Genomic DNA, 26,263 nt, shown 5'->3' with positions numbered 1-26,263 from the left:
CCCCTCCTGCCCCCAAACTCCCTCCCAGACGCTGCCCCCCAAGCCCCAGCCCCAGCTCAGAGCCCCCTCCTGCCCCCAAACTCCCCCCAGACCCTGCCCCCGCTCGGAGCCCCCTCCTGCCCCCAACCTCCTGCCCCAGCTCAGACCCCCCTCCTGCCCCCCAAGCCCCTGCCCCAGCTCAGAGCCCCCTCCTGCCCCCAAACTCCCTCCCAGACGCTGCTCCCCCAGCCCCTAGCCCCCTCCTGCCATCTAACTCCCTCCCAGACGCTGCCCCCCAAGCCCCAGCCCAGACCCCCCTCCTGCCCCCAAACTCCCTCCCAGACCCTGGCCTCATCGCCCCTGCCCCAGCTCAGAGCCTCCTACTGCCCCCAAACTCCCTCCCAGACCCAGCCCCCCTGCCCCAGCTCAGAGCCCCCCTTCTGCCCCCAAACTCCCTCCCAGACCCTGCTCCCCAACCCCCTGCCCCAGCTCAGAGCCCCCTCCTGCCCCCAAACCCTGCATCCCTCTGAATCCCTGGGTTCTGGGGCAAAAAGGATGTGGGTATCTCAGCAAAACCAGGGGCACAGCTAGGTTCAGGGGGGAGAGAGTGTGGGTATCTGGGCCAGGAGGGCCCTGTGGCTTGGCTCTGGGAGGGAAGGGGGTGCAGGTGTATTGGCTGGGGAGCATCAGGGCTGGGCTCTGTGGGGGAGGGATTGTAGGGGTCTGCAGACTGCATTTCAAAGGTGTGGCATGTGTTAAAATTAGATTTTACACACAGAGCTATATAAAGCATCTTACCATTAGCGACACACTTGTGATGTGAAATCTAGCTATAGACACATTCTTCATTCTTGGCTCATATCAGTGGTTTTGAAGAGGGTAAATGAAATGCAGAAAATCTTGTTGTATTAACAAGTCTGGAAAAAAAACCCTCAAATTCTGTGACAATTACGGGCAAGAAATGTTATTTTTGGTCTATATAAAATAAGTGTTACATTCAACAAAGCCAATATTAAAATTCCTGTAATTACAAGTCAATGCAAGTCAATGCAAATCAACAGAGCTGGAAATTAATAAAGGTAATTTAGATCGAGTCCTTATGTTTTTTATCAACATAACCCTATATACAGGAGCAGGTCTGAGCCATAACATAATGAAGTAACAAGATGAAGCATTCTAAGATTTCAAGAACAAAGAAAAAGTTCAAGTTCATAGTGTACTTTATTGTGTGATAAAGTCAACCTCTCAGCATAGACACACACACACACACACATACACACAAGTTCAGTCCAGCACTAAATGCTCTCCTCCTCCACTTTTATTTTTCATCAGTATAGTCCCCCTGATGAAGCTGCTGAAAGGCAAGTTACTGTTTTTTAATTATTTTACACACAGGCCATTAAAATTAATCTAAAAATGTATTAATATCTATATCAGCTAAAACATCCTTGGGCTGCAATGTATGAAAAAAATAAAGATCAGAGAGATCACATAAAAAAGGAATACAAATAAATTAAAAACTAAAAGAACTAAGTACAAAACTCTCCTTGAATATTCATTTTGTGTAATATTTAAAAGCCTTGATCTCAAAGAGGGAAAGGAATGGAGTACGTTTTTCCACACTAATTGTCACCATGATCCCAGTAATTCTTCGCTTTTTTTTTTTTGGTCACTTCCTTGTTAAGTCAAAGTTATGATGCACTTGACACTGCCAACTTTTTCAGATGATCCATGAACACCTGGAGACTAACATCATCCGTTAGGATTGGAGATCCTGATTCCTACAATAATATAAAATAAATTAGTAAATAACTGTAAGAACAAAGCAAACACAGTTACCACTAGGACTGTTCTGAAAGGATGTCAGGCTTCAGTGCTCTACCCTAATTGCCTGCTAAATCAATTGCATAAGGATATATTGGGAAGAAGCTGCTTGGTAACAAAAGCAACAACATTCCATATTGTGGATTCCCAAAAGAATACATAGTGAAATATTTATTATTCAAGAAGCAACCTGTGTATCCCTGCCCCGGAAAGTTTACATAGACAACATAAAGGTACAGGAAGAATGAACAGACACAAAACCAAGCACATTGTATATTCAGATGCAGTACACTTATACCTGGTGGGTTGATTCATTTATTATTAATATTTTTACTCTATAGTACCAGAGTACTAATGTAAACCAGCTGTGATCTAATGGTATCAGACCAGTTAGTGAAGGGTAGATCAAGATGATATTGTGGCCAACATTTTCAAACCTGACTGCCTGAAACTTTGGAAGTGCAGCCTAAATCAAAGTAGCTTGGTTTTCAGAGTTGCTGAGCTCTGGCAGCTCCCACTGAAGTCAGCAAAAGCTGTTTAGGTGCTCAGGACCCAACAAGCAGATTACTGTTCCCACTAATTATCATGTTACCTTTATTTAGGATCTTAATTTTAAAAAAAAATTAGGAGCTTAACATTAGACATCCAGGTTTGAAAATGTTATCCTGAATGTGCAAGTTATTTTTGTTCATCTAATTGTTCCCTGTTCATCTAGTTTAGCTAGTATATTCTAATCAGTTGATATTTACTGTAATGAACACACGATGTATGTCTAGGTTATAAAGAAAATCTGGCTCCTCAGAATTGAGTTGTACATTTCTCCGTTTTTAAATACTGTGACTATCAGAGCCAACACACAGAAGTTCCGTTCTTAGCTCCATTGTTACAGGGAGATGTTTTCTCCCCTCACAAAACATGACAGAATTTCAAATCATCAAGGCATCAATGTCTGTGAAAGTTGCTAGCCAGGGGAGAAGCATGAGAGGTCTAAAGCAACCCACAGGAACTAAGCAAGCCATTGTTCATAGCCTAATACTATGTGATTAGAAAGCAAATAGAATGGGGAAGGAAAATATAAATTTAAAAATGTGTATCTTATATATGCATGCTTCTGTCCTTCCTCCAACAGCAGTAACTCCTCCATAACTCACCTGTCCCCACGCATATAGGTTATTGTGAGTCTGAGAGGGGTTCACTTTAGACAAGAGGAAGCGGGCCTGTAAAAAACAAACAAAATATTACAAAAATAATAAAATAAAGAACATCAACTCCTTCAGGACTTATCACCACACCTCAGGTCACCACAGCAGTCTGGCTAGCCTTTGCTTTCAGGCCCTTGTCTAGAGAATATTTTTTTCTCATTTAACTTGAACTGATGTCCCACTAAAGTTCCAATGCAATAGCTATATCACTATGGTAACCACATGATGCACTGGTTTTCATCTCTTGATCACTGTAACAGCTAAACATTTGACCAATAATTTTGGACATCAGTTACTGCTGCTAACTGATGTGGCAGTTATGCTGCTTTTATAGAGGGTGTGATAAGCAGAGAAGGGAATAAGAGGAAGATAAAGCTAAATAGCTTCCTATTACCAGAGGCATATGGACTATACCAATTTTTGTTGGTACAAGTGTTCCCACTTGTTGCTAGTTATGAATGCTGCCATAGGCTTCGGAGAGAGAATGCCAGGACTAGGCTTCTAATCCAGCGTGACTCATAAACAAAGTTGCACTGAATGTATTACTTAAGCTAGATACGTTTTGATATGTAACTATCATTTATTCTCCATGCAGTATGTCATCTGACCATTTTCTTTTTTGCACCCTTTTATTTCAAAGGCCTGTCCCATGAACAATTTCTAAACTACGCTTTTAAAACAGACTATTAGGGTAAGGGCTCACAAGGAAAGATATATAGGCTGTACACTTTGAGGGTTGAATTACTGCAAAGTTATTTAGTCTACAGAATCAGCTTATTACTAAACCTATGAACTTGCTTCAATCAAAAGTAATGGACACGTGCTCCTGGATAAGGCTTTGCTGTACCTGACTGCCTCCATGTTCAGTGTTAATATAACGCGGCATTGGGAATCTAGTCTGCAATATTTCCTGGGCATCGTCCAAGGGGGCTTGCAGTAAATGCTTGAAGTTTTCATATTCAGGCATGTCTTGGTAGCCAGCTTTCCGCCACTGTGCAATCGTCTATTGGAGGAAAAGAGAGAAAGTAGGAGAGAAGTCTCCATGTTACCCCTCACTTTGTAACTTTTGTGTCTCTGCTTTAAAACAGTAAAATGTTATAGGAAACACATTTTTATTATTTAGTCAATTACTTAGTATTTGTCTAATCCTGAATTCAAATAAAGAACATGCTAACAAGATGAGAAACTCAGCCAAATATCTACATTTATTTTGTAGAGCTGCAAGAGCAATTTGTTGAAAATAACCAATAGTTTAAAGTTCATCAAAATATACATTTATGAGGGATATGCACAGCATTGTTAAAAATTGCTATTTCTTAGTTTAACTAAGACTTACATACCATGGCAGTAATCATTTTCTTGTAGTGTTTATAAGGCTACAGAGACCTGACAACTGCTCCACTCACATACAAATTTACCCCTTCCCGCAACAGATTTCACCAAAACAGCTGATTGGCTCAAACTGCAACATTACAGGAAGGTGATGATTCCTCCTGCTTGACTCAGGTGTACATACAACGCACATTCACATTAATTAGATCTGTGTGCATATCTCTCGCGGAGACCAAATCTCTTCAAAAAACAGGAAGCAGATAACTGAGCCATTGCAAACTGACATGCCTTTAGAGGCAATATTGCAGGGGAATTAACATTGGTGTCATTACACTAGCCCAAGCTTTTCAAACGGCTCGTTTTACACACACAGTAATGGTGCAGGGTAACAAAAGACACATGATTTGCACTGTACCTCACCAAGGTAGATTACAATCTGGAAGAAAGTATCCATCAGCAGAATTCTGTCAGCAAGAATGCTGCTGCTGTCCAAAAGCACAGGCTGGGAAAGATAAAATGAGAAGTCAGTCACCATGATGCCCTCAGAACTGTATTAAACTTCAAGTTCAGTGCAATAGATCTTAGCAGTACACAACAGAATCAACTGAGTGCCAATCAGTCTGAATAAGCAAATTTCAGACTGTAGCCAATGACACAAGTATCGCGGAACGAATCATCAAGGTTTCTGCAGGAAATATAATGTGTAGAAAAGCTATTTTTCAACTACATGAGTTTGATTTGAAATGATCTTGGACAAGAATCTCTCATCAAAAGAATATTATGTTTACTGTATGTTCACAACTTTAGAATTTTAAAAGACGATACTTGTCTTTGAAATACAAATATTTTTCTGAATAATTATCTTAATTAAAGGCAGACCATACTACAAGCTGGACCATTTGTATAAAACAGTACCATTTTGATGACTGACTAGACATTATTAAGGATTGTTCCAAAGCTCTCTGCTCAACATAGCAAGTCAGTGACTTACCTCAGGTGGTCCAGAGAAAGAATAGGAATAAAGGATGGGCTGGATCATGATGAGGGACTGGGTCAGATCTTGTCTGGCAAAGTGATGACGGTAATAGGAAGATTCATCCGGGCTGTTATTAAACACTTGAAGAAATGGAGATCGTCGCAAGTGGAACATAAACTACATTTAAATAGAAAGATGAATGAGGAAAGAAAAAAGAAAAAAAAATTGAATTTTTTTTTTTTTAACCTCCCTATTCACAAGTCCAGTCTGAATGTACAATAAGTTACTGCCAAAGTCTTTCCTCTAATTAACTCTTTGGAAGCTTCATCTACCAATCGTTTACAGCATTTAACTGCATGCCAGGGTGCTGACTTGCATCACAACAAATTTAAAAATCATCAGACAATCATAATTGTGTGTTTTATTGACCTTTCTGCCTGTAACTGCCTTTTTCCACATCTCCATGTCTATGCAAAGTGGAGTCCTTACCTGGGGATACAGAGAAAATGAATCTGACAGTCTGAAGGAATTCGGATCATCCTTGTTATATTGTCCAAACTTCTGACACTGTTGGAAGGAATGCGTATTACCAATGGGTAATACAGAGAAACATTACACAATGTGGTGTCTCAACATCTCACTGCTAGTAGCTGGGACTGGATGACACAGGATGGATCACTTGATAATTAACCTGTTCTGTTCATTCCCTCAGAAGCACCTGGCATTGGCCACTGTTGGAAGACAGGATACTGAGCTAGATGGACTTTGATCTGACAGAGTATGGCTGTTCTTATATTCTTTTCACATTATTAATTAAGTCACTAATATGCGGGGCTGTTTCTGGAATAATGATTGGACTCCATCTTCACTTATCATATTTTAGCATGTAAATACATATCATAAGCTTAGTACAAAGGTCAGATTAAAAATAACTAAAGGGGAAAAAAATTGCTTCCACGAAATTAATGTTTTTTATTGGATCAGTTATGATCTGATAGCTGGCTCTCATTTAATGCTTTGTATATCACATCACTTAGACTTCATTATTGCCAAGGTGTTTTGTATGCTACGAAACACTGGCTGGCCCAACGTTCCTTGGCTCTGCAACAGCAGACTGGAAATTCTGCAGCAGCGTCATTGAAAATCGACGGTTTTAATGACTGAAATATGCAAATGAACACTGCAAATAAGAGCAGTAGCCAGCCCCTCGCATTTGTTTAGTATTCAATTCACTTTTATTTTACACTGACCCCACATTTTCAGAACTGGACATGCCACAGGCTTTTGTACGAACACAACATAGCAGCATTGTAGGCTATGTCTACACTTAAAATGCCACAGCAGCACGGCTTCAGTACTGTTGCTGGACTGCTGTAGCACTTCAGGATGGACACTTACCCGAGTGACAGGAGGGGTTCTCCCATCGCTGTAGTTAATCTACCTCCCCAGGAGGCGGTAGCTAGATCGAAAGAATAATTCTTCCGTCAACCTACCACCACCTATGCCGGGGACTTAGGTCGGCTTAACTCCATCACTCCATGTGTAGGTTTTTCATACCCATGAGCAATGTAGCTGGGTCAATTTAATTTGTTAGCACAGACCAGCCCTAAAAGCCGTTGGGGCATAGCTGGAGATTTCGGCAGCTGGGACTTTTGGCTCCTGTAGAAAAGTTGGAGGCAGTCTGGCGTTGTAATATAATCACGTCAGCTGGAGGATTCTGCTGAAATGATCAGTAATGGACTAGCTGATGTTTATGGGCTGGTCTACACTGGAAGCTTACATTGGCACAGCTATGTCTCTCAGGGGTGTGAAAAAAATCTATATCCCTGAGAGTTGTAGCTGTGGCTAACCCCCAGTGTACACAGCACTAAGCTGATGGAAGAATTCTTCTGTTGATCTAAGTACTACATCTCGGGGCGGTGGAGAACTATAGCAATAATCTCCCCTCCCGTTGCTGCAGTGAGTGTCTACACTGAAGAGCTACAGCAGCGCAGCTGTAGCGTTTTAGGTGTAGACAGAGCCTAGTAGTTTACACAGTTTCAGATTTAACCCAACAAGATTCGCCCATCACACTTACCAATCTGATTAGCTGCCTGTCTAGCCATCGCAGTACATCAGGTCCCTCCTCCGACTCAGCTCTGTAGACTCCCAGACGAGCCATTAACACTGCAGCTGCTTCCTGGTCAAACGCCGCTTCTATATGTTGGAGCTGACTCTGCGCATCTGCCCAACTGATAATAGCAAAGTTAGTGCTACATACATGCATCTTTACCAAGAACAAAAACTGGATCATGCTGTACAGGCAAAACACCCTGTGTCCAATCCACCCAGACCGCTGGAAAAATTCAGAAATACAGATTATACTAATGCTTCTGCCATCAAAGAACAATACAGTAGGGACTGGCCTATGGAGCTCACTTTCTGGCAATGGTGGTTACTCGAATGCGTCTCTGTGTACTGGAGTGCTGATACTGAGTGACAAACTGCACGGCGCCTCTGCCACCCTGAGGTATTGGTGCATTGTGCTGCAAAACAGAGGAATAAAGTGTTACTCTCATGAAGCGTTTCTAGGGTAGAGTTACAGAACAGCAAAAGAACTGCAATGCATTATACGTCAGGCCTGAGTATAATTGCAAGCTTCAGTCCCGCTGCTCAAGGTGGTCACTTTTCAGCGCTGCTGGAAAATATAAGGAGTATTAAGCAACCCCAGAGTAAGAATGGGGGTGGCAAGTTAATTAGATACTTTGCTAACAGGCTCTACATCAGTTGGGCAATAAAGGATGGGAGCAGTTTCTCATCCCTACAACAGTGGAAAAAAAGCACATGGAATAAGTATAACAGGTAGGGAAGAGAAAAGAGAAACAACAGCGTCACTGTGCAAGGTAAAAACATTTATCACTTAGCTCTTATCGTGCTTTTCATCAGCAGAGCAAGTAGGAGCATGAATGCAGTCTGTGTGAGACTGTTTTTTTCTAGATATGACACTTGTTAATTGGTATCTCATACGTTACAAAGGGACCATTGTAATTACTCTTCGGGGATCTGCTAGGGAGGTGATCGCTACTATAGACAACAGTATTCTGTAACTCTACATGAATGAGGAAAAAAACTGGACTGACCTGATTCACCACTTCAAAATATATGGCAAGAGTTGAGCTGGGATCCAGGCTACAGATTTTCCACTGACATGTACTTCCAATACCAAGTTCCTGGAGAGGGTTCAAAGGAAAAAAAAGAAAGTGGTGATCTTTTCTCTAGTGCAGGATAAGTTAAGATCACTTTAAATTCTGACCAAAGGTAAGACTCAGCACGTGCCTTCTACTGCATCTCACACCTAGATACACGTTAAAGTCCAAAAGTGAACTTGAAAACAAATAATTAAATGAAAGCTTTACTGTTTAACAGCTGAAGCCAGATTCAGCTGTCTTCTCCAAGGACACCAGTCATCTTTTTCCACTGGTCAGCCATCCGTGGAACACATTAAGAGCAGCCCTGCAGGAGACCCCACCCCTCATTCAAAGACCAAGCATGTCACCTCCACAATGCACCCAATTTACCTCTAGCCTGGGCTTTGCACTGTTTATTTACTTCTTTATGAAAGATTTTCCATGTTGGTAACTTACATTTTCAGAGACGCATGGTCCTTTAGCGTTTAGTGATACGCATGGTCCAATAGCCCCTGAGATTTTCAGCTCCCTAGAAGTCTAAAATAGGGTCAGAAAAGTCCGAAAATCAAATCAGTCAAACAAAGTACACAGCCGCTCAGCTTTAATCAGAAAAGACATTGATGATCAGAGGTTCCCAAACTGCTCTGCAGAAACCTGGCAGGTCACATGGAGCTGCCTTCTCCTCCTCCTTTCCAGCTGCTAAGTTACATTAAAAGACAGCTAAACCACATCCACTAATTTTCCAAGGTAGTTATTGTTGCAGTTGCCACAGGGACGTTGTGCAATCGTGAAGGGGAGGAAATGTAGCCCACGTGACTGTATCTCTGAACGCCACACCACGATTAGAGTTTGAGAACCTCTGATCTACATAATCAGATTTCAGACAAAAACCACAAGCCCACAATTGCCTGTGGGAGTAGGAAATTGTCCTTGACAAGTTAGGGCAAGTAGGGCCAAGCCATTCATCTCTGCAAAGATTAAGCTTTCCCTAAGGAAAAACACCCCAAAATATCCATTGTCTGTGAAAGTGACAAAAATCTGGTCAATTTCTTTCTCCTGCTGCCTGGCTGCAATAGCCTGGGAAGGCACTGGAGCTATTCAGCGTGGGGAGGACAACACCAAAAATGGAGGCAGGGGAAGGGGAGAGCAGCAGAGCCCAAGCCACTCCCTATTCAACAGGCTCCAAGATGGGACCAGAGAGAAAGCTCCTCCCTTCCAGCAGCCCAAGGGACATGGATGCTTCAAGTCAGTGGGGCTCAGCACCAAGTGCAGGGATCTGCCTGCATGGAACAGCTTGGAAGGCTGAGGAGTTAGGTTAGATACTCAGTGTCAGGATCTTAGGATTTCCTCCAAACAGGCTTGGTTTCAAAACATACACTCTCTCTGGCTGCTGCTTCCATCACTAAGAGCCACTGGAAATTTAACATAACTCACTAAAATGTTGCATGTTGCAAAGTAAGCTTAAGTATTTCATTGTTTACATCCTAGACAGAACCAACTATTTAACAATCTGTTACATCGGAGTGCTCTTTACTGATTTATCTGTTCGTTCTGTTTAATGCGCCCTATCTCTCACCTTCACTTCTAACGTAGCACCAAACGCCATACGGAATTCTCCATGGAAGTCTTTGCTAAACACCCGCTGGAATGTCTGCTTGAAGAGAGAAGTGTTGAAAGAGTCTCCCATCACCATGTGACCCCTGGGAAAGAAAAATGACAAGGGAACTAAACAACAAGTAACTGGAACGGAATTGCAAAAGATGTCCCTCTCCTACCCTTCTCCCACCACAGAAAGACAGACAGACAGACTTTTTAAAAGTTTCCACGGCGAATTGCAAAGTAAGGAACTAGCTACAGGAAGGATGCATTCCAATCCTCAAATCTGAACATGCTGGCACCACCCCCAGGAGCAGAGCACAAAGGAGCAAGTTCTGGGTAAACACAAAAATGGAAAGTACAGTAAGTGTTTATGAAAGGGGTTAGATTGGCAGCCAGGGAGTTGTCCGTTTGGCCACAGAACAGTTCTTGCAATGGCAGTGCAGTCTTCCCCATCTGTGTGCTAGAATGGAGATTGGGGAAACCTAATTCTAGGGCTGGAGGGTAGTTCTGTCTTTATCTGTTTATTTTCCAATGCATGCAGTGCACGTAACTCAAACTACTTGATGCCCTAGCAGTGATGATGCTTGACACATTACGGAACTCCCCAACCCCCAAACAACCATCAACTAAATCCTCTTCTAATTAACTCACCTCCTCAGAAAAAGCCAGAGTAAATGGATAGGGCCTAATAGCGCAGACTGAAGGTCTATCACACCAAGAAAGGGAAGGCAATTCTAGAGCTAAGAGTATTCTATCGAAAACACCTTGCCTCCAGCAAGACGAGCATAGGGACTTTCCAGATAACTGGCCCAGTAAATCTCAACTGGCAGATTAAAGAGACAGACAGTCCCTACAATAATCCATGTAGTGGTTGGCACCTCTGCAAATGCCACCAGCAAGGGTAAGGAGTACTTGTGGCACCTTAGAGACTAACCAATTTATTTGAGCATAAGCTTTCGTGAGCTACAGCTCACTTCATCGGATGCATACTGTGGAAAGTGTAGAAGATCTTTTTATACACACAAAGCATGAAAAAATACCTCCCCCCACCCCACTCTCCTGCTTATCTAAAGTGATCACTCTCCTTACAATGTGTATGATAATCAAGTTGGGCCATTTCCAGCACAAATTCAGGGTTTAACGAGAACGTCTGGGGTGAGGGGGGTGGGGGGAGGAGAGGAAAAAACAAGGGGAAATAGGTTACCTTGCATAATGACTTAGCCACTCCCAGTCTCTATTCAAGCCTAAGTTAATTGTATCCAATTTGCAAATAAAAAAAAAAAGTCATTATGCAAGGTAACGTATTTCCCCTTGTTTCCACCCCCCCCCACGTTCCTGTTAAACCCTGGATTTGTGCTGGAAATGGCCCACCTTGATTATCATACACATTGTAAGGAGAGTGATCACTTTAGATAAGCTATTACCAGCAGGAGAGTGGGGGGTGCAGGGAGGTATTTTTTCATGCTTTGTGTGTATAAAAAGATCTTCTACACTTTCCACAGTATGCATCCGATGAAGTGAGCTGTAGCTCACGAAAGCTTATGCTCAAATAAATTGGTTAGTCTCTAAGGTGCCACAAGTCCTCCTGTTCTTTTTGCGAATACAGACTAAGACAGCTGTTACTCTGACACCAGCAAGGGTGCTACTCAGTGCAAATGATGATGGTTGGACTGGGGATACATGCCCACTAGGGACTGAAATGACTCTTGGCACTGGCTTCTTGACTCCAGAGAGGCCTAGCATCTGTAAGAAATTATAATTCTGCTACTACCCTGAACCAAACTCAATCCAGTTCCTTAGCACCAAGCCCATAATCAAGCCCTCCTGGTCCCTGCAGAAAATTTCATTTTGCATGACACTGTGCAGGATTAACAAGCACTTAACATTATGCTCATAATGCCACTGCTCTTCATGTCACTGCTTAATCTGTTTTTCAGCTCTCCTCTCTGGAAGTGTCCTTGCTAAGTCTCAGTGAAATAAAACGTGTTTGTAGAAAAAGACCGCATCCAGGGTTTAGGAGTTGGTTAAAACATTAAATCACCCTTCTCTAAACAGGACATCTGCTTTGCCACTGACTGCATCAAAATTCATCCCATACAAGCTGCCCTGAAGTACGACCCTGCGCTACTGAAGTCAATGGCAGCTTTGCCATTGAATACACCAGACACAAGATCTGACTGCTGATGCTTAGAATCAGAGAAATGACAATAATTTTCACCTCCATACATTTATATCAAACTAATCATTTCCTATCCCACTCTTCCCCCGCAAAAGACAGGGCCATGCTTGCTCACTGCTCAGGGCTGAGGACATACCCAGTAAGGTTTGCACAACACTTCATCTCCAAAAGGCCAGTCTGATCAAGAGCACAGGCGTAGATATCAATGCAATGGCCGTTGGCTGCTGTGCGATTAGCTAGAATCTCGTAGTGCTGTGGAGACAAAGGGCACGCAGAGTTTTTAAAACATTCCAACAGGCAGGTAAGGATTTCCTTGGGTTCTACAGCTGGGGCCAAAGCAGGAATTTGCCCCTGGGGAAAGCATGTTCTATTTTAATGGTGACATACCACCCCTAAAGTAAGGGACCCAAATCCCAGAGCCACAATACACAACGAGCACTGCATTAGAGCTTGCGTTTCACCTTTGTTATCATCCCCAAACTGCACTGTACATTCAGAGTAAGTACAGCACATTTTAACCACTTAGCTATGTGTCAAGAAGACCCAGGAGGCATTTGGAGATTGACTGGTTCTCAGCAGGAGATGCAAGTGCGCTCTCTTGCCAGGAAGAGAAGAGGGGTTAGGATACTCCTGGAACTGAGGGTCGAATCCTTCTGCCCTCCGAACAGCTGAGGAAGAGATGCTAAAATACCTTCTTGCTCTCTGGAGAAAGACCTGTGCTGGATGCAAACTAGGACTGAGAGACTTAGCCTTGTTTGGGACTTGGTGGAACAGAACCCGGCCTTATACCTTGACCTAGGTAATAAAAACAGCATCTGTATCTGAGGGAGACCCAGGTCCATGTTTGGGCATACAGGCTTCAGGGCCACGAAGAAGCAGCGTGCTTGTCACTAGTAAAGTTGCACAAAGGGGTTAGTAGGGTGAAGTGCAGCTCACCAATACAGACCTAGGATTAGCTATTGGTTCCCTAGGGGTGGCTTAGAGCCATGAGCTGGCACAACTATGTTGCCACCACATACACCATAACACCCAAACCAGTTATACCCAGCAGGTCCATCACATCGTTTGTGCAGCAGAAGCAGTGTCTTTGCTTTAGCAGACAGCAAGACCTACCTTTGTGGCCTTTTTCATGTACCGTGCATTGTCCTTCTCTATGTCGTGCCAGGAACGAATGGGGGTTTTCAGTTCGTCTCCTACCACCATGCCAGGCCCTTGTGTTGGTGGCCCGCCTGTAAACAACATTATTCTGGCCCCTGTGTTTGGAAATGTGCCCTAAAATAAAATTAAAGCCTTATTTTAGAGATTAAAGGACAGCAATACTTTTAATATACTTTTTGGGGCAAGGTCTGTCTACCTCTGTGTACAGCACCTAGCACATCAGGGGGCTGATTATGATGGGGGTGTTTGGGTGCTCCCTTAAAAAATAATTCCTGCCTTCTTGACATGGAATAGTGGGGACTGATGCACCGCTGTCAATTTCTAAACAAGGGGAGGTCAGATTTCATGCTCCCACCCCAGATTTCTGCTCCCATCTTCCCCCCTATGCCTCAGGTGATCTATCCACAAAACCAGCGTATGATTCCACAGAGATGCAGTGAGGCTCTGATGCATCTGAAAGCCAAATATTGTTTGTAAATATCTCTGAGATTCCTGAATGCCCTCATACAAAGTATCTTTCAAATATTATTTAAGCGTTAACTATCCCTGACATCACACCCCAGGAGGCGTCATTTTCCCATAACAAAGTTGAGTAGGTATTTCAAAAGTTAAGGGATGTGACAAACTACACTCACATCTGATATGTAAGGCCCTACCAAATTCATGGCCGTAAAAAACGCGTTCTCTCCTCTCTGGCTGTGAAGTAAGGGTGGCAATCCCACGACCCCCCGACAATAGCCTTGCGACCCACCCCCACCCTGACCACCTTTTGGGCGAGGACCCCCATGGTTACGCCACCATGAAATTTCAGATGTAAATATCTGAAAACATGAAATTAACTAATTTTAAAATCCTCTAGTCGTGAAATTGACCAAAATGGACCATGAACCCTATTGATACACAATCAGGCCACAGACTAAGTCTTTCAAATACTGAGACATACTGGCCAAGCACAGCATAATCCCATAAGATTTTAATTTTACCAGGTAATCTCATATTAAGAGTGAATTAGGATTACCTCCAATAAACCAACAGCAATTGACAAAGCTACTCCAGTTGATCGCAAGGGTCGCTTTCCCTGAGTCACTGGCCACGGGTCCCTCTGTAGTTCCCCAAGAAGATCTGTCAGGTTCATGTCAATCTTCTGTACGGGCTGCAGGAACCTGCAAGAATTCAAAATGAACAATTATAAATCCTATTGGTTTGGTCTTTGCTGCCAAAAACTGTATCAAAGTAATGCACCTCTTACACCTGAAGTTTTCAAAACAGGCACAAGGAACAGATAAACAATTTGATCAGAGCAAGATACAAAGAGCACATAGCATGAGGACTTGGAAAAGCTACTCCACCAAAATGCACAAGAGAACTGGCCACGAACGAGAGCTTTATGAGTGAGTGAGTGACAGAGAGCACATGAGCTAGGACCCAACACAGGGAAAAACAGTTTAATCTGGAAACAAACTCCCGCTGTTTTCTAATAATTCATTATTCTGCTCGACTTTTACAATATTATTATTTCTATTTCATTAGTGCCTAGGAGTCCCAGTCACAGACCAAGGCCCCATTGTGCTAGGCACTGTACAAACACAGAATAAAAAGGCAGTCTCTGCTTACACTTTAAGTAATAAGTTTTCAAATGCTGGCTCCATATAGAAATCCAGCGTGGATGGCACTATTTTTGGAGTCTGTAAGAAACAGACACTATGAAAGCACTATAGGCTGCTCAAATAAACCCCATCAATATAGATCTACAATTGTAAACAAGTTATTGCAATGAGAGAACTCAAGCCATCTTACAAAGGATTGTCTTTAAGAAACCCGCATTTAGGGGCTTGGGTCCTACAAGTCATAATGTGAACATGGGCTCTGTCCTGCCCTTCTGGGATAGTGTGTTTCACTGAGCCACTTACCTGCTTGAAATAGGTGGCTGTTCCTGAGGCTGAAGAGGTCTTCCCTGCTGAACGGGTACCACAGGCCTTGTAAGACCCAGCATATCCTACAAGACAGAGGGAAGCGGTGGGAAGGATAAACTTGATTACTTAAACATCAGATCTATTATTTACTATCTAGCTACCGATCCGAGGTACTTATCTAGCACCTCTTCCCCTAGTATCTAACTGCTTCACATTCTTTAATGTATTTATCCTCATACACCTCTGTGAGTTTGCTATTCTCTCCATTTAACAGACAGGGGAAACCAAGGCACAGACAGGTTAAGTGACTTGCCCAAGGTCACACAGGAAGTCTACAGCAGAGCAAGAAATTGAACCCAGGTCTCCCTAAGGTTAGTGCCCTAAACACTAGACCATCCTTCCTATTTGCTCTCTACAAGCCAAGAGTTTGAAAAGGGGGGAATGTGATAAGAGACCTAAATGGAATTACATGTTAGATTAAGTGTAGGAAGAGAAGGCAGAACACACCTGTATTTGCTTAGCTGTCAGGTCCTTGGTCCCTCTGAAAACATAGCTCTTGGAAATTCCTTCGCAGCTCAGTTCATGAACCTGGACCATTCTGCCAAATGTGATCAGCCCCACCAGTGCATCTGGAGGCAGCAGACTCAAGGACATCTGCAGGGATTCCTTCAATGCTTGCAAGTCTTCCTCTTCCAGACACGTGTCAACAACGTAAAGGAAGATCAGTGGAGTTGGGGCACCTCTCTGTTGTGGAAAGAAAAAGGTTTACTATGAATCTGTATATGCTCTCAGTGACACATACTGCCCACCCTCCTTGGGCTGGGAATTCTCATAATGAAACAAAATATTTTAATCACAATGGTTATAGAAATAAGAAAACTCTTATGTCTTTCACTCACAAATATCCATTAAAAGTCAGCAAGTTAAAATTTCTTATTTCGGGAATATCACAGCGCTCCTCCTGAACGATAGAGAACAGCTAAAACAGATCCGCAACTGGATCAGCAAAAGATGGTCACCTTTTCTCATGACTGGAGGCATCAAGAACAAAGCACAATGCAGGCAGGACAAAGACCTGGGAGACACTTATCTCTCCATTGACTTATTTGAACTATGAAACTGGTTTTAGAGACCCACTGCTCAGTGGGTTGGCAGGATTGGGCCACAGTCTATAACAACAAGACTAAGGGCTTGTCTACACACAGATTAATTCTGAAATGGGTTAAACTAAACCAGAACAAGGCACTCTTGTCCTGGAATAAGGATGTCTGCACATGGAGTTATTCAGGAACAGCTACTGCAGAATAGCTATTCTGGTCAATTTCCAAGTGTAGACAAATGCTTACAATATGGCTTGTTTGGCTTCTATTTAATTAAAACAGAGAATCTGGATGCTAAACGTAAGAAACTGCATCCATTTCCACTCTCCAGTCTTCACATGAAAATTGTATACACAGATTTTTAGAGGAAACCTATTTAAATTAAAAAGCTAAAAATGAATGGCTTAACCCAAGAGATCAGACAAACAGCAGGGAGTTTAAACTGTGCTTAATTAACCTAAAGTCCAACTGCACTTTGCTCATGAAAACACTTTATTCAAGTTATGTTAAATAATCTTACAGCATACATATGTGTTTCAAATGTTTTCTGAGAATCCCAAGCTTGACCATGATGCACTTACCTGCACTATGTATTCGATTGTGGAAAACTGAGGCATAAGTTCTGCTGGCTGATTTATTTCGGATATGCCTGCATACGCTGGAGGGAACTGAAAATGAGAAGCAAGGATTAGAAAAAGAAAGTTAACTGTGCAGGTTATTTGAAGAAATGTACAACACCAGGTATATCTCCTGCATTATGAAGGCTGGATGATGTACAAGGGAGGAAAGCTTTCGAATTCAAGTACGTGTTGCTCAATTGCTTATTTCCTGATACAGCAGCAAACTCTTTTACCTGAATAAAATGCAGCATTGGTTCTTCACTGCTTTTCATTATGAATGGATAGGAGTGGTGGTTAGCAGCATGTGTATAGGTCTGAAGCATAATTCAATTAGAAAGCAACTGAGAATCGTTTAGTCAGATGACACACAGTGTTTCTGACAGCAGACATCCACTTACAGCACAGCAAGTTTCATACTCAGAAGAACAAAAGACAATGATGAGCCCTGGCCTCAACATGCACAAAGAATATGATGAAAATGTAAGGCACAAAAATAACTACAGATCAGCTGCCTGTAGCACATGTGCTGGCAAACAGCCACTGGCAAAACTGAACCAAGACTAGAAGAGATGAGATTCCACTGCTTTCACATCACACTGAGTAAAAAGAAATGCTGAACTGGGTGCACCAAGAGAAAGAGGCCATGGGGAAGGGTCTCATTAGCAGAAATTTCTACTTATTTTACTACCCTTTGCTAGAGAACACTATCAATTGAATACTCAATGAAGAGAGCATGAAGGTGATAGAGAAGATAATGAGAAAGTGAAGCACTTTCCCAACCTACCTGGTTTCTCTGAAAACAGAAGTTACAGGCCCAGAGCTTGGCACGATAATCAACTTGGCTAGAAGAAAGGAAAGGTGGGACATTTAGTACAAAGGTATTGATTTTATAGCCAAACACCTACCAGGCTTTACAGTTGAGATGAAAGAAAATAAAAACACTCAATATATTTTCTTAATTTTAATGACCGAGTTAAAGGACCTCAGATTCACAGATTTTAAAGCCAGAAGGAACCAGTAGATCTAGTCCGACTTTCTGTAGAACACAGGCCACAGCATGTCATCCAGTTACCCCTATATTGAGCTCAATAACTTGTGTCTGACTACCAGCATATCTGCCAGAAAGACATCAAGGTTTGATTTGAAGAGAGAACATCAAGAGAACATAACGCATCTAGTTCAGAAAGGCATCACCATTTCACCCAGTAGTTTGTTCCAATGGTTAACCACTTTCACTGTTAAAAATCTGTGCCTTACTTCTAATTTGAATTTGTCTGACTTCGGGTTCCTGTTCTGCCTTTCTCCACTAGGTTAAAGAGCCTTTTAGTACCCAGTATTTTCTCCCTGGGAAGGTCCTTACACCGGAATAAAGTCACCTCTCAATTTTCAGCCTGTGTTTTGGGGTTGGTGTTTTTGCTCCCAACGCGTAACTAGCTGATAGTTAACAGATGCCACAAGTCAGTGGAATATTACTGTTATTTATTATTTGTATTGCAGTAGGATCTATGACCCACAGTCTTGGAGCAGGACCCTAATGTGCAAGGGATGTACAAACAAAATGATGGTTCCCTGCTCCAAAAAGCTTGGCCCCCTTAGCCCCTGTAATTTTATAGTGTGAAGACTAGTGCAGTAACACTTGGATGTACTCTCCTTCCTCTAGCTCAGGGGTCGGCAACCTTTCAGAAGTGGTGTGCCGAGTCTTCATTTATTCACTCTAATTTGTTTCGCGTGCCAGTAATACATTTTAACGTTTTTAGAAGGTCTCTCTCTATAAGTCTATAATATAGAACTAAACTATTGTTGTATGTAAAGTAAATACGGTTTTTAAAATGTTTAAGAAGCTTCATTTAAAATTAAATTAAAATGCAGAACCCCCCAGACCAGTGGCCAGGACCCAGGCACTGTGAGTGCCACTGAAAATTAGTTCACATGCCGCCTTTGGCACCCGTGCCATAGGTTGCCTACCCCTTCTCTAGCCTTCCTTTACAATCACACTTCCTGTTGATCTCATTGGCAACAACTTCTTCCCAATACTTGTCAGAAGACATGCATGTCCATAAGATCATCATGGGAGTTTGAGAACACAGAAACTGTTTCCTCCCCTAAAATAAAAGCACACGCACAAACAAAACCTTTCTACTTACATCAAACCTCACCTACATCCAGGAGGACTACAGCGTTGATTCAAATTCCCACTTTGCCACCAAAAGCACAGAGACCAGTCTCTTCAGACATTCCTGGCCCTAATTAATATGTAGAGCCCTGCAAATCCACAGATAACTGCTTTATATCCGCAGATGTGGATATCCATGGACCACTTTTGTGGCTTGGATGCAGAGACCAATTTTGTATCTGCGCAGGGCTCGACTAATACGCCCATCACTGCAGCCTCTAGGCGCTAGGCATGCTTTTCATTCAGTTTAAGGTGCACAGCATACTAACATTACACAAGGGCAACGTCTCAGTGATTAGATATACGTAGCTATTTGCACATCAGTGCTGGCTTCCCTTGAATCGCTGACCCCCGAGCTCGGATAACCATTTGCCTCTCCACCCCATTTCTGCTTCCTTCTCATTCTGGCAGCCCGGACTAGCAGACTGGCATTCTTTACTTATCACTACGTGTGCAAGTGTTTGAAAAATTTCAGGACACCTAATCTGAAGGGTCTCTTGGGACAGGCCCTGGCCTGAGAGACGGGGAAGGAAAGGGATGCAGATCAGGGAAAACAGACTGCGATAAGCTCTATTTCCATCCAATGTTAACATTCAGAGGTTAGAGTTAAGTCAGAAATTCATACCAAAGCGGGTTGAGCACGGCTTTGCAAGTCTGCCTGCTGCAAAGCACTGGTTCATATTGTACAGGCGGCAGGTCTAGACGTTCTTTCAGGGGAGTCAGTAGACAGGCCAAGGGTACGACCATTCTTGTAGCCTCCAACCTGCTGGAAGGCCACACGTTCCAGCTGAAACGCACTCCATCTCGCTCTTCATTTTGCTGAATGAACTCCAGATATGTCGCCATGGAATCTTCAAGGTTCTGAAAGAAAGGACAACCGATATGACACATGTTCATTCAGGAACCACTCACTTGAGCGACAGCACGACAAGGGAGTTATCACTTGGCAGATAAACACAAGATGACGAGATTCCAGCCCTAAAGAGAATACCATCAAAAGTCAGAAATTCTGCAAAGATGGACACCCATCAGTGGGACTACTCACAAGAGTAAGTTACAGTCATACACAAGCCACTGCAGGATCAGGCCCTACATGATGAAATTAGCCAATCCCACAATAAAATGAGCCAGTATGAGTACATCCACATCTATTAAGCTCTCACCCAGTGCTCTGGCCAAGCTACCAACATTTAAGAGCCAACTGAAATCAGCAGATCCCAAATGCTGCAGGTAGACCTCTCCCTCACACAAGATTACTCCCCATTAAGCATGAGCATCTCTTTGCGGTAAACACCCCAGTTCCCCAACTCTGTTGCCGACCTCAGCCTCACAGCTTCCAGATCAGTGGTTCTCAACCTATTTACTACTGTGGGCCACGTATGCAGCTCTGTATGTGTTATGTGGGCTGCATTCACACAGTATATATACTACCTGTATGACCCTGAGAATGTCACGTGGGCTGCAGCTGTGTGCTGACTGGGCTGCAGGCTACCCCATGGAAGGCTTGGAGAAAACTGGTCAGGCTTCCAATACAGCCTGAAAGTCACCAAATGAGAATGCGTGTGGACCAAAGGAAGAAGCAAGTTGTAGAACGCAGGACCTTTCACAGAGGACATCTTGCTGCCAGCCCTCCCCTGTTTGTAGCAGGAAAGGGAACTGTTAGCCTGAACACTTCAGATGATCTCTGCTCTGTGGCAGCAAGAGACAAAAAGACCCCAAACTATTTAGGGCTTTCAAGGTAGAAATGTAAGGTGCTGTTTCACCTGGAAATCACTGGTTGCCATGCAGATCATGGAGCATCGTGTAACGTGGTCCCTATGCGAAATCCCTACATGAGATTCTGCACTGGCTGCAATTTCTAAAGGGTTGCAAGGAGAAGACCCATGTAAAGTGCATTGCAATAATCGATCCTACAGGTGACACAAGCATGGCTAATCAGGCCAAAGTCTGTATCCAAAAGGAAAAGGACACAACATCCTCACCAAGGGCAGGTAGGAAATACATTTGACCACCACTGCCGTCTGGGACTCCAGTAGCAGTGGAGATAAAAAGATCCTCAGGTGCACTTACAAACCAACCACAGACACAAACATTAAGCAGAGATGCAGACAGAAGAAATGTCTCCCTCATACCCAGTGTAAGCATTCTCTCAGTCACAGCTGGGTTGCGTGTCAGTCACCCTAATGTGAAGCCATGTCCCAATCTCCGTCAGAGAATAATTTGCCTGATGACATCTTACAGAAGACATGGCATGGAAAGAGAGCTGAGTTCCTTTAGCATACTGAAGAAATCATCATTCCTGCTGCCTTACCAAACTGTCTACCAGCACCACATACACACTGGACAAGACAAGACAAGACGAAATCCTGGGGAACCCCATATGAGAGCACCTTCACAACACAAAAGAAACTGCCCACCATCCTTGAGGCATCCCAGAAAATACAGACCCGCTCAAAAGCAAGACCATATCAGTCCCTGTTAGGATCCATATGCATGTTAATGGTCAACGGCCAACACTGTAGCATTTAATTTCAGAAAGGGGAACTACACAAAAATAAGGTTACAGAGGAACAGCCGTGTTAGTCTGTATTCGCAAAAAGAAAAGGAGTACTTGTGGCACCTTAGAGACTAACCAATTTATTTGAGCATGAGCTTTCGTGAGCTACAGCTCACTTCATCAGATGTTTACCGTGGAAACTGCAGTTAGTTAACCAGAAATTAAAAGGTACAGTACCAAAAGTAAAATCCCTGCAAGCCGAATGGAAACTTTTTAAAGACACCATAATAGAGGCTCAACTTAAATGTATGCCCCAAATTAAAAACATAGTAAGAGAACCAAAAAAGAGCCACCATGGCTAAATAACAAAGTAAAAGAAGCAGTGAGAGGCAAAAAGGCATCCTTAAAAAGTGGAAGTTAAATCTTAATGAGGAAAATAGAAAGGAGCGTAAACTCTAGCTAATGAAGGGTACAAATATAATTAGGAAGGCCAAAAAATTTTGAAGAACAGCTAGCCAAAGACTCAAAAAATAATAGCAAAAAAAAAAAAAAAGTAAATAAATCAGAAGCAGGAAGCCTGCTAAACAACCAGTGGGGCCACTGGACGATCGAGATGCTAAAGGAGCATTCAAGGACAATAAGGCAATTGCGGAGAAACTAAATAAATTCTTTGCATCGGTCTTACGGTTGAGGATGTGAGGAGGAATCCTCAAACCCTCTACACAGTACTACTTCCTCTAAGTGCTCCACACACAACCCCATCCCCAGGGTTCAGAGCTCTCTCCCGTGAGCCACTCAGCTGCATCTAAACATCATGACACCCTCACCAGGGTCCCTGTGCTGAGCAGAGCCTGTGAGTGAGATAGGCAGGCTGACAGCATCACAAAACAGGAGCTGACGGAATTGACTAATCCTGACGTAAAGAAGTTAGCTAATCCTGGGTTAATAGAGGAACGTCTTGCCTCTTTAGTTTTAAATGGGGCTTGTATCCAAGATGTTCTCAGAAGGTCTTTGTGAAGTTTGTTGAACTGCGGGTGTTAGTTAGAGAGTGAGGAGATCAGGGCAACATTTTTAAAAAAGGAGAAATTTTAGCTGTTTCCTCTGTGAAAGAGAGTAAAGGTTTACCAAAAATTACACAGAAAATGCAATAATGAGGCAGGGCCCCTCATGCCAACCCCATACTGGGGGAGACTCCCCCATCCCACTCCAACAGCAACACAGTGGCCTCACACCAACCTCCACATAGAGTGGGGGAATCAGTGAGGTGGGGGTCCTTGTCCCTCCTTCACTGCCCACAACAGAGGCCCAGGGGATCCTCCCCCCGTTCTCTGAGCCCTAGGGTTGCCACCTCCAAAGTACAAAACCCGCACAATATTCAGGATGATCCTGAGCACATCAAGCTGGGCAGCGAGCACCGAACACCCCGACAGATTCCCGGGGCAGTGACCTCAGAAACAGGACAATACTGGGGAACCTGGACAGGTCTAGCAGCCCTACTCAAGTCCCAAATCGTAGAGGAGGCGGCCCCAACAGCAACAGTGGGGCCCTTTCCCCTCCTACAGTGGCCTGGGGAAACTGACCCCACCCCCCACTGGGGGACCCCTTCACCCCATCCACCGACTGGCAGGACTCCCTCCCCAGACCCACGAGACTCTCTTGCCCCATCGCCCACTTGGGGGACCTCCTCCCCTGACCCAGGGGACCTTCCTCGCCCCCACACCCCATCCCCCACTGGGGGAATCCCCTCCCCTGACCCACAGGACCCCCGCACCCTTTCCCCCCACTGGGAGACCTTCGCACCCCATCCCCCACTGGAAAGGAACCCCCTCCCCTGACCCGGGGGACCCCCTTCGCCCCATCCCCCACCCCTCCCCTGACCCAGGGGTCCCCCCTCCCCTGGCACCTTCCCCACTGGCCCGGGGGGAGCCGTCGCCCCCTCCCCTCACCTCACCCGGGGAACCCTCCCGCCCTGGCGGACCCCCCCCCCCCAGCCTCAGCACCGGGGGGCCCTGCCGAGACCTGCCCTCCCGCCGCCCCCGAACACCCACCTGCCCGCGGTGCTGTCGCTCTGCCGGCTCCGCTTCGCAGCGCCCGACGATCCGTGTCCCGGCAGCGCCCGCGCCCGAAAGGCCAGCTCAGCGGCGGGGCTGCCCGACAGCGAGATGGCGGCGCGGGCGCCTCGCCGGCTACATTGCCCTTGCCCAAGATGGCGGCACCATTGCGCGGCTGCTGTCGCCATCTCAGCGGAGGGCACCCGCGCCTCGTTACGGGCTTCCGCCCGCATCCAGTATGGCGGGCGGCTCCATGACGCTCCCGGTCGTGGGCGGGGCCTTGCAGGGTTAGGGCTGACTCGCCCTTCCAGTGGGCGCTGGCGGATGGGGGTGGAAGCGGGGAGGGCGGCTGTGAGTCCTGGTGATGTGGGCATCCCCCAGCAGCCAGCCAGCTCTCTGTGCCCTGGGCATGGGTGCGGCTCCCCTGAGGTTCCCTCACCAAGCCGCCTCTCCCTTCGCCCCCCTGAGGTGGAGACCACACGGCAAACGTGCTCACCTCGCCGTGCCAGCCCTGAGGGTGCCCGCCTCCTGGCACAAACATCACCCCGACTCCGAGTGCAGTGACACCCCACAGTCACATCAAAGCCTCGCCGCCCCGTGCCGCTTAAAAGCCTCCTTCGCCCTTGGCCCTGTCGCGTTAAACAAGCCGCGCATTCAAAGGCCCCTTTCTCACGTCAAAACGTGTGTCCCCATCTTGTACCAAAGCATCCTTACGTGGCAACAAAATGTCACCCCACAAATTGCCCCAGGCCCTGACACTGAGCAGAGGATCCAGGCAATGTGGGGTGGCCCAGACAAAGTCAGCACAAACACCAAGACAAATGGGAAACCTGTGGGGTGGAATAGGTATTCTGACACCATCTCAATTGATGCTATAGAGATGGCTATAAAACAACGGCGAAGTCATGTTTAACAAAACACACGCAGTGATGGTGGGTGTCTGCAGGAAGACTGAGGGCCAAGCTCACAACTGGTATAAGGGACTGAACCCAGTTTTGGAGACTCAAGACCTGATGTAGGAGGGGAATTTTTCACTCTTTTAGAGATACTATTTAATGGACTATGTGACCACTAAATAATCCCAGTACTGTTTGTATACAAAGGGCTAAGGCCCTCTATAGTGCTGGTAAACCAGGTGCCAGCTCTTGCCAAGGTCATATGCATTAGCTAAGAACTGACAAAACTCATAGCTGGAAACCTAGCCAGCTCACCTGTGTTAGTTGTGTTCAAAATAGGTATTAGTCTCATAAGAATGTATTTAGTGTTTAGACTCTATTAAATGCTTGTAAATTTCTGCATGCATTAACCTCACTTGTCTGTATTCCTTCCTACAAGGTAAAATATAAATTTGTTTTATAATTATAAAAATGCCTGACTTGTGAACTCAGTCTCTCCCCCACACACACCCACGCCCACCCAGCAGGACTATCAAAAATTAAGTGGGCCATCATAGGACAAAAGCTTTGTTAATTGCCCTACCCACGGATGGAGAAGTAGTGCAGAAGGCCTCATCCCATCCGTTTGGATGCTGGAAGAGGGATATAAAAATAATGGACATGGATTTTTTTCATCTCTCACAAGGGCTGGAGCTAAGAAACAAAAAGCAGAGATCCCCAGGGTCGACCTGGGTTAAGCCCTAAAAAGACATTCAGTGGCATGCTAACAGATTGCTATAGCTCTGTCACCTTTTGAATCCCAGACTGAAATTCATCTGTGTATGTGCTTGCTTGCTTTAACCTATGAATGACTCATTTCTTTTTCCCAGTTAATAAACCTTTGGTTAGTTTGTTACAGGATTGGTTACAGGCATTGTCTTTGGTGAGAGATCTAAGGTACAAATTGATCTGGGGTAAGTGACTGGTCTCTTGCGACTAGAAGCAACCTGAATATTTTGTGATTTTTGGTGCAAGTGACCATTTATCACTAAGTTCAGCTTGCCTGGGTGGCATGAAAGTCTGGAGAGCCCAAGGGGACTGTCTTGAATTCCATGGTAAGACTGTTACCGTGATTTAGTTCATATTTGTTACTGGGTTGGTGAAATCTAATTATAGAACATACCACCAGCTTGGGGTATCTGCCCTGCTTTTGACAGTCTGCTCCGAGGTTAGCACTCTCAGTCGTGAGCCATTCCAGACAGCGTGACACTCTCCATGACCAGTCTATACTAAGGGCTTGGCTACACTTGCGAGTTACAGTGCAATAAAGGAGCCCTAGGCACACTAGTTCAATACCCATCCACACTGGCAAGGCACACAGAGCACTCTGACTCCGCGGCTACAGGGCTGCTGGTACTCCACCTCGGCGAGTGGAATAATGTTTGCTGCGCCCTCGCCCCGCAACGCCAGTGTGAACGAGGTGTTGCTTTACTGTGCTCTGATCAGCCTCTGGAATCCCATAATCCCATGTCCCATAATCCCCTTAAATCAAGTGGCCACTCTTGTCATTGTTTGGAATTGGCTGTAGGAATGAGGAAATGCCCTTTGAAAGCTCCAT

General features: G+C 44.6%; 1 protein-coding gene across 1 annotated transcript; it reads right to left on the bottom strand.

Moving 5' to 3' along the window:
- Positions 1-1,181: 1,181 nt before the first annotated feature.
- On the bottom strand, positions 1,182-23,907 carry SEC23B (SEC23 homolog B, COPII coat complex component). Its single transcript, XM_073339736.1, has 20 exons — positions 23,768-23,907; positions 19,848-20,083; positions 17,834-17,891; positions 17,011-17,097; positions 15,837-16,073; positions 15,327-15,412; positions 14,435-14,579; positions 13,372-13,530; positions 12,395-12,510; positions 10,057-10,180; positions 8,937-9,017; positions 8,433-8,522; positions 7,732-7,838; positions 7,391-7,544; positions 5,803-5,880; positions 5,329-5,490; positions 4,753-4,839; positions 3,853-4,008; positions 2,955-3,020; positions 1,182-1,760 (listed from the first exon to the last, which is right to left on the bottom strand). Exons 2-20 carry the CDS (start codon positions 20,066-20,068, stop codon positions 1,671-1,673), a joined length of 2,304 nt encoding a protein of 767 aa, XP_073195837.1. The 5' UTR covers positions 20,069-20,083; positions 23,768-23,907; the 3' UTR covers positions 1,182-1,670.
- Positions 23,908-26,263: the final 2,356 nt, after the last annotated feature.

Source organism: Lepidochelys kempii, chromosome 3, assembly GCF_965140265.1.
Source record: "Lepidochelys kempii isolate rLepKem1 chromosome 3, rLepKem1.hap2, whole genome shotgun sequence".
Classification (NCBI taxonomy): Eukaryota; Metazoa; Chordata; order Testudines; family Cheloniidae; genus Lepidochelys; species Lepidochelys kempii.
This window is presented reverse-complemented; position numbering and strand designations above follow the sequence as displayed.

What these genes read in the sequence shown, in the direction of transcription:
- SEC23B (XM_073339736.1), bottom strand. Translation starts at nt 20,068, where the DNA reads ATGGCGACATATCTGGAGTTCATTCAGCAAAATGAAGAGCGAGATGGA. An exon ending in TGTTGTGCAAACCTTACTGG is followed by an intron (nt 10,181 to 12,394) that starts GTATGTCCTCAG and finishes TTTCTTTCCCAG; the next exon opens with GGGTCACATGGTGATGGGAG. An exon ending in TTGTAATCTACCTTGGTGAG is followed by an intron (nt 4,009 to 4,752) that starts GTACAGTGCAAA and finishes TTCCTCCAATAG; the next exon opens with ACGATTGCACAGTGGCGGAA.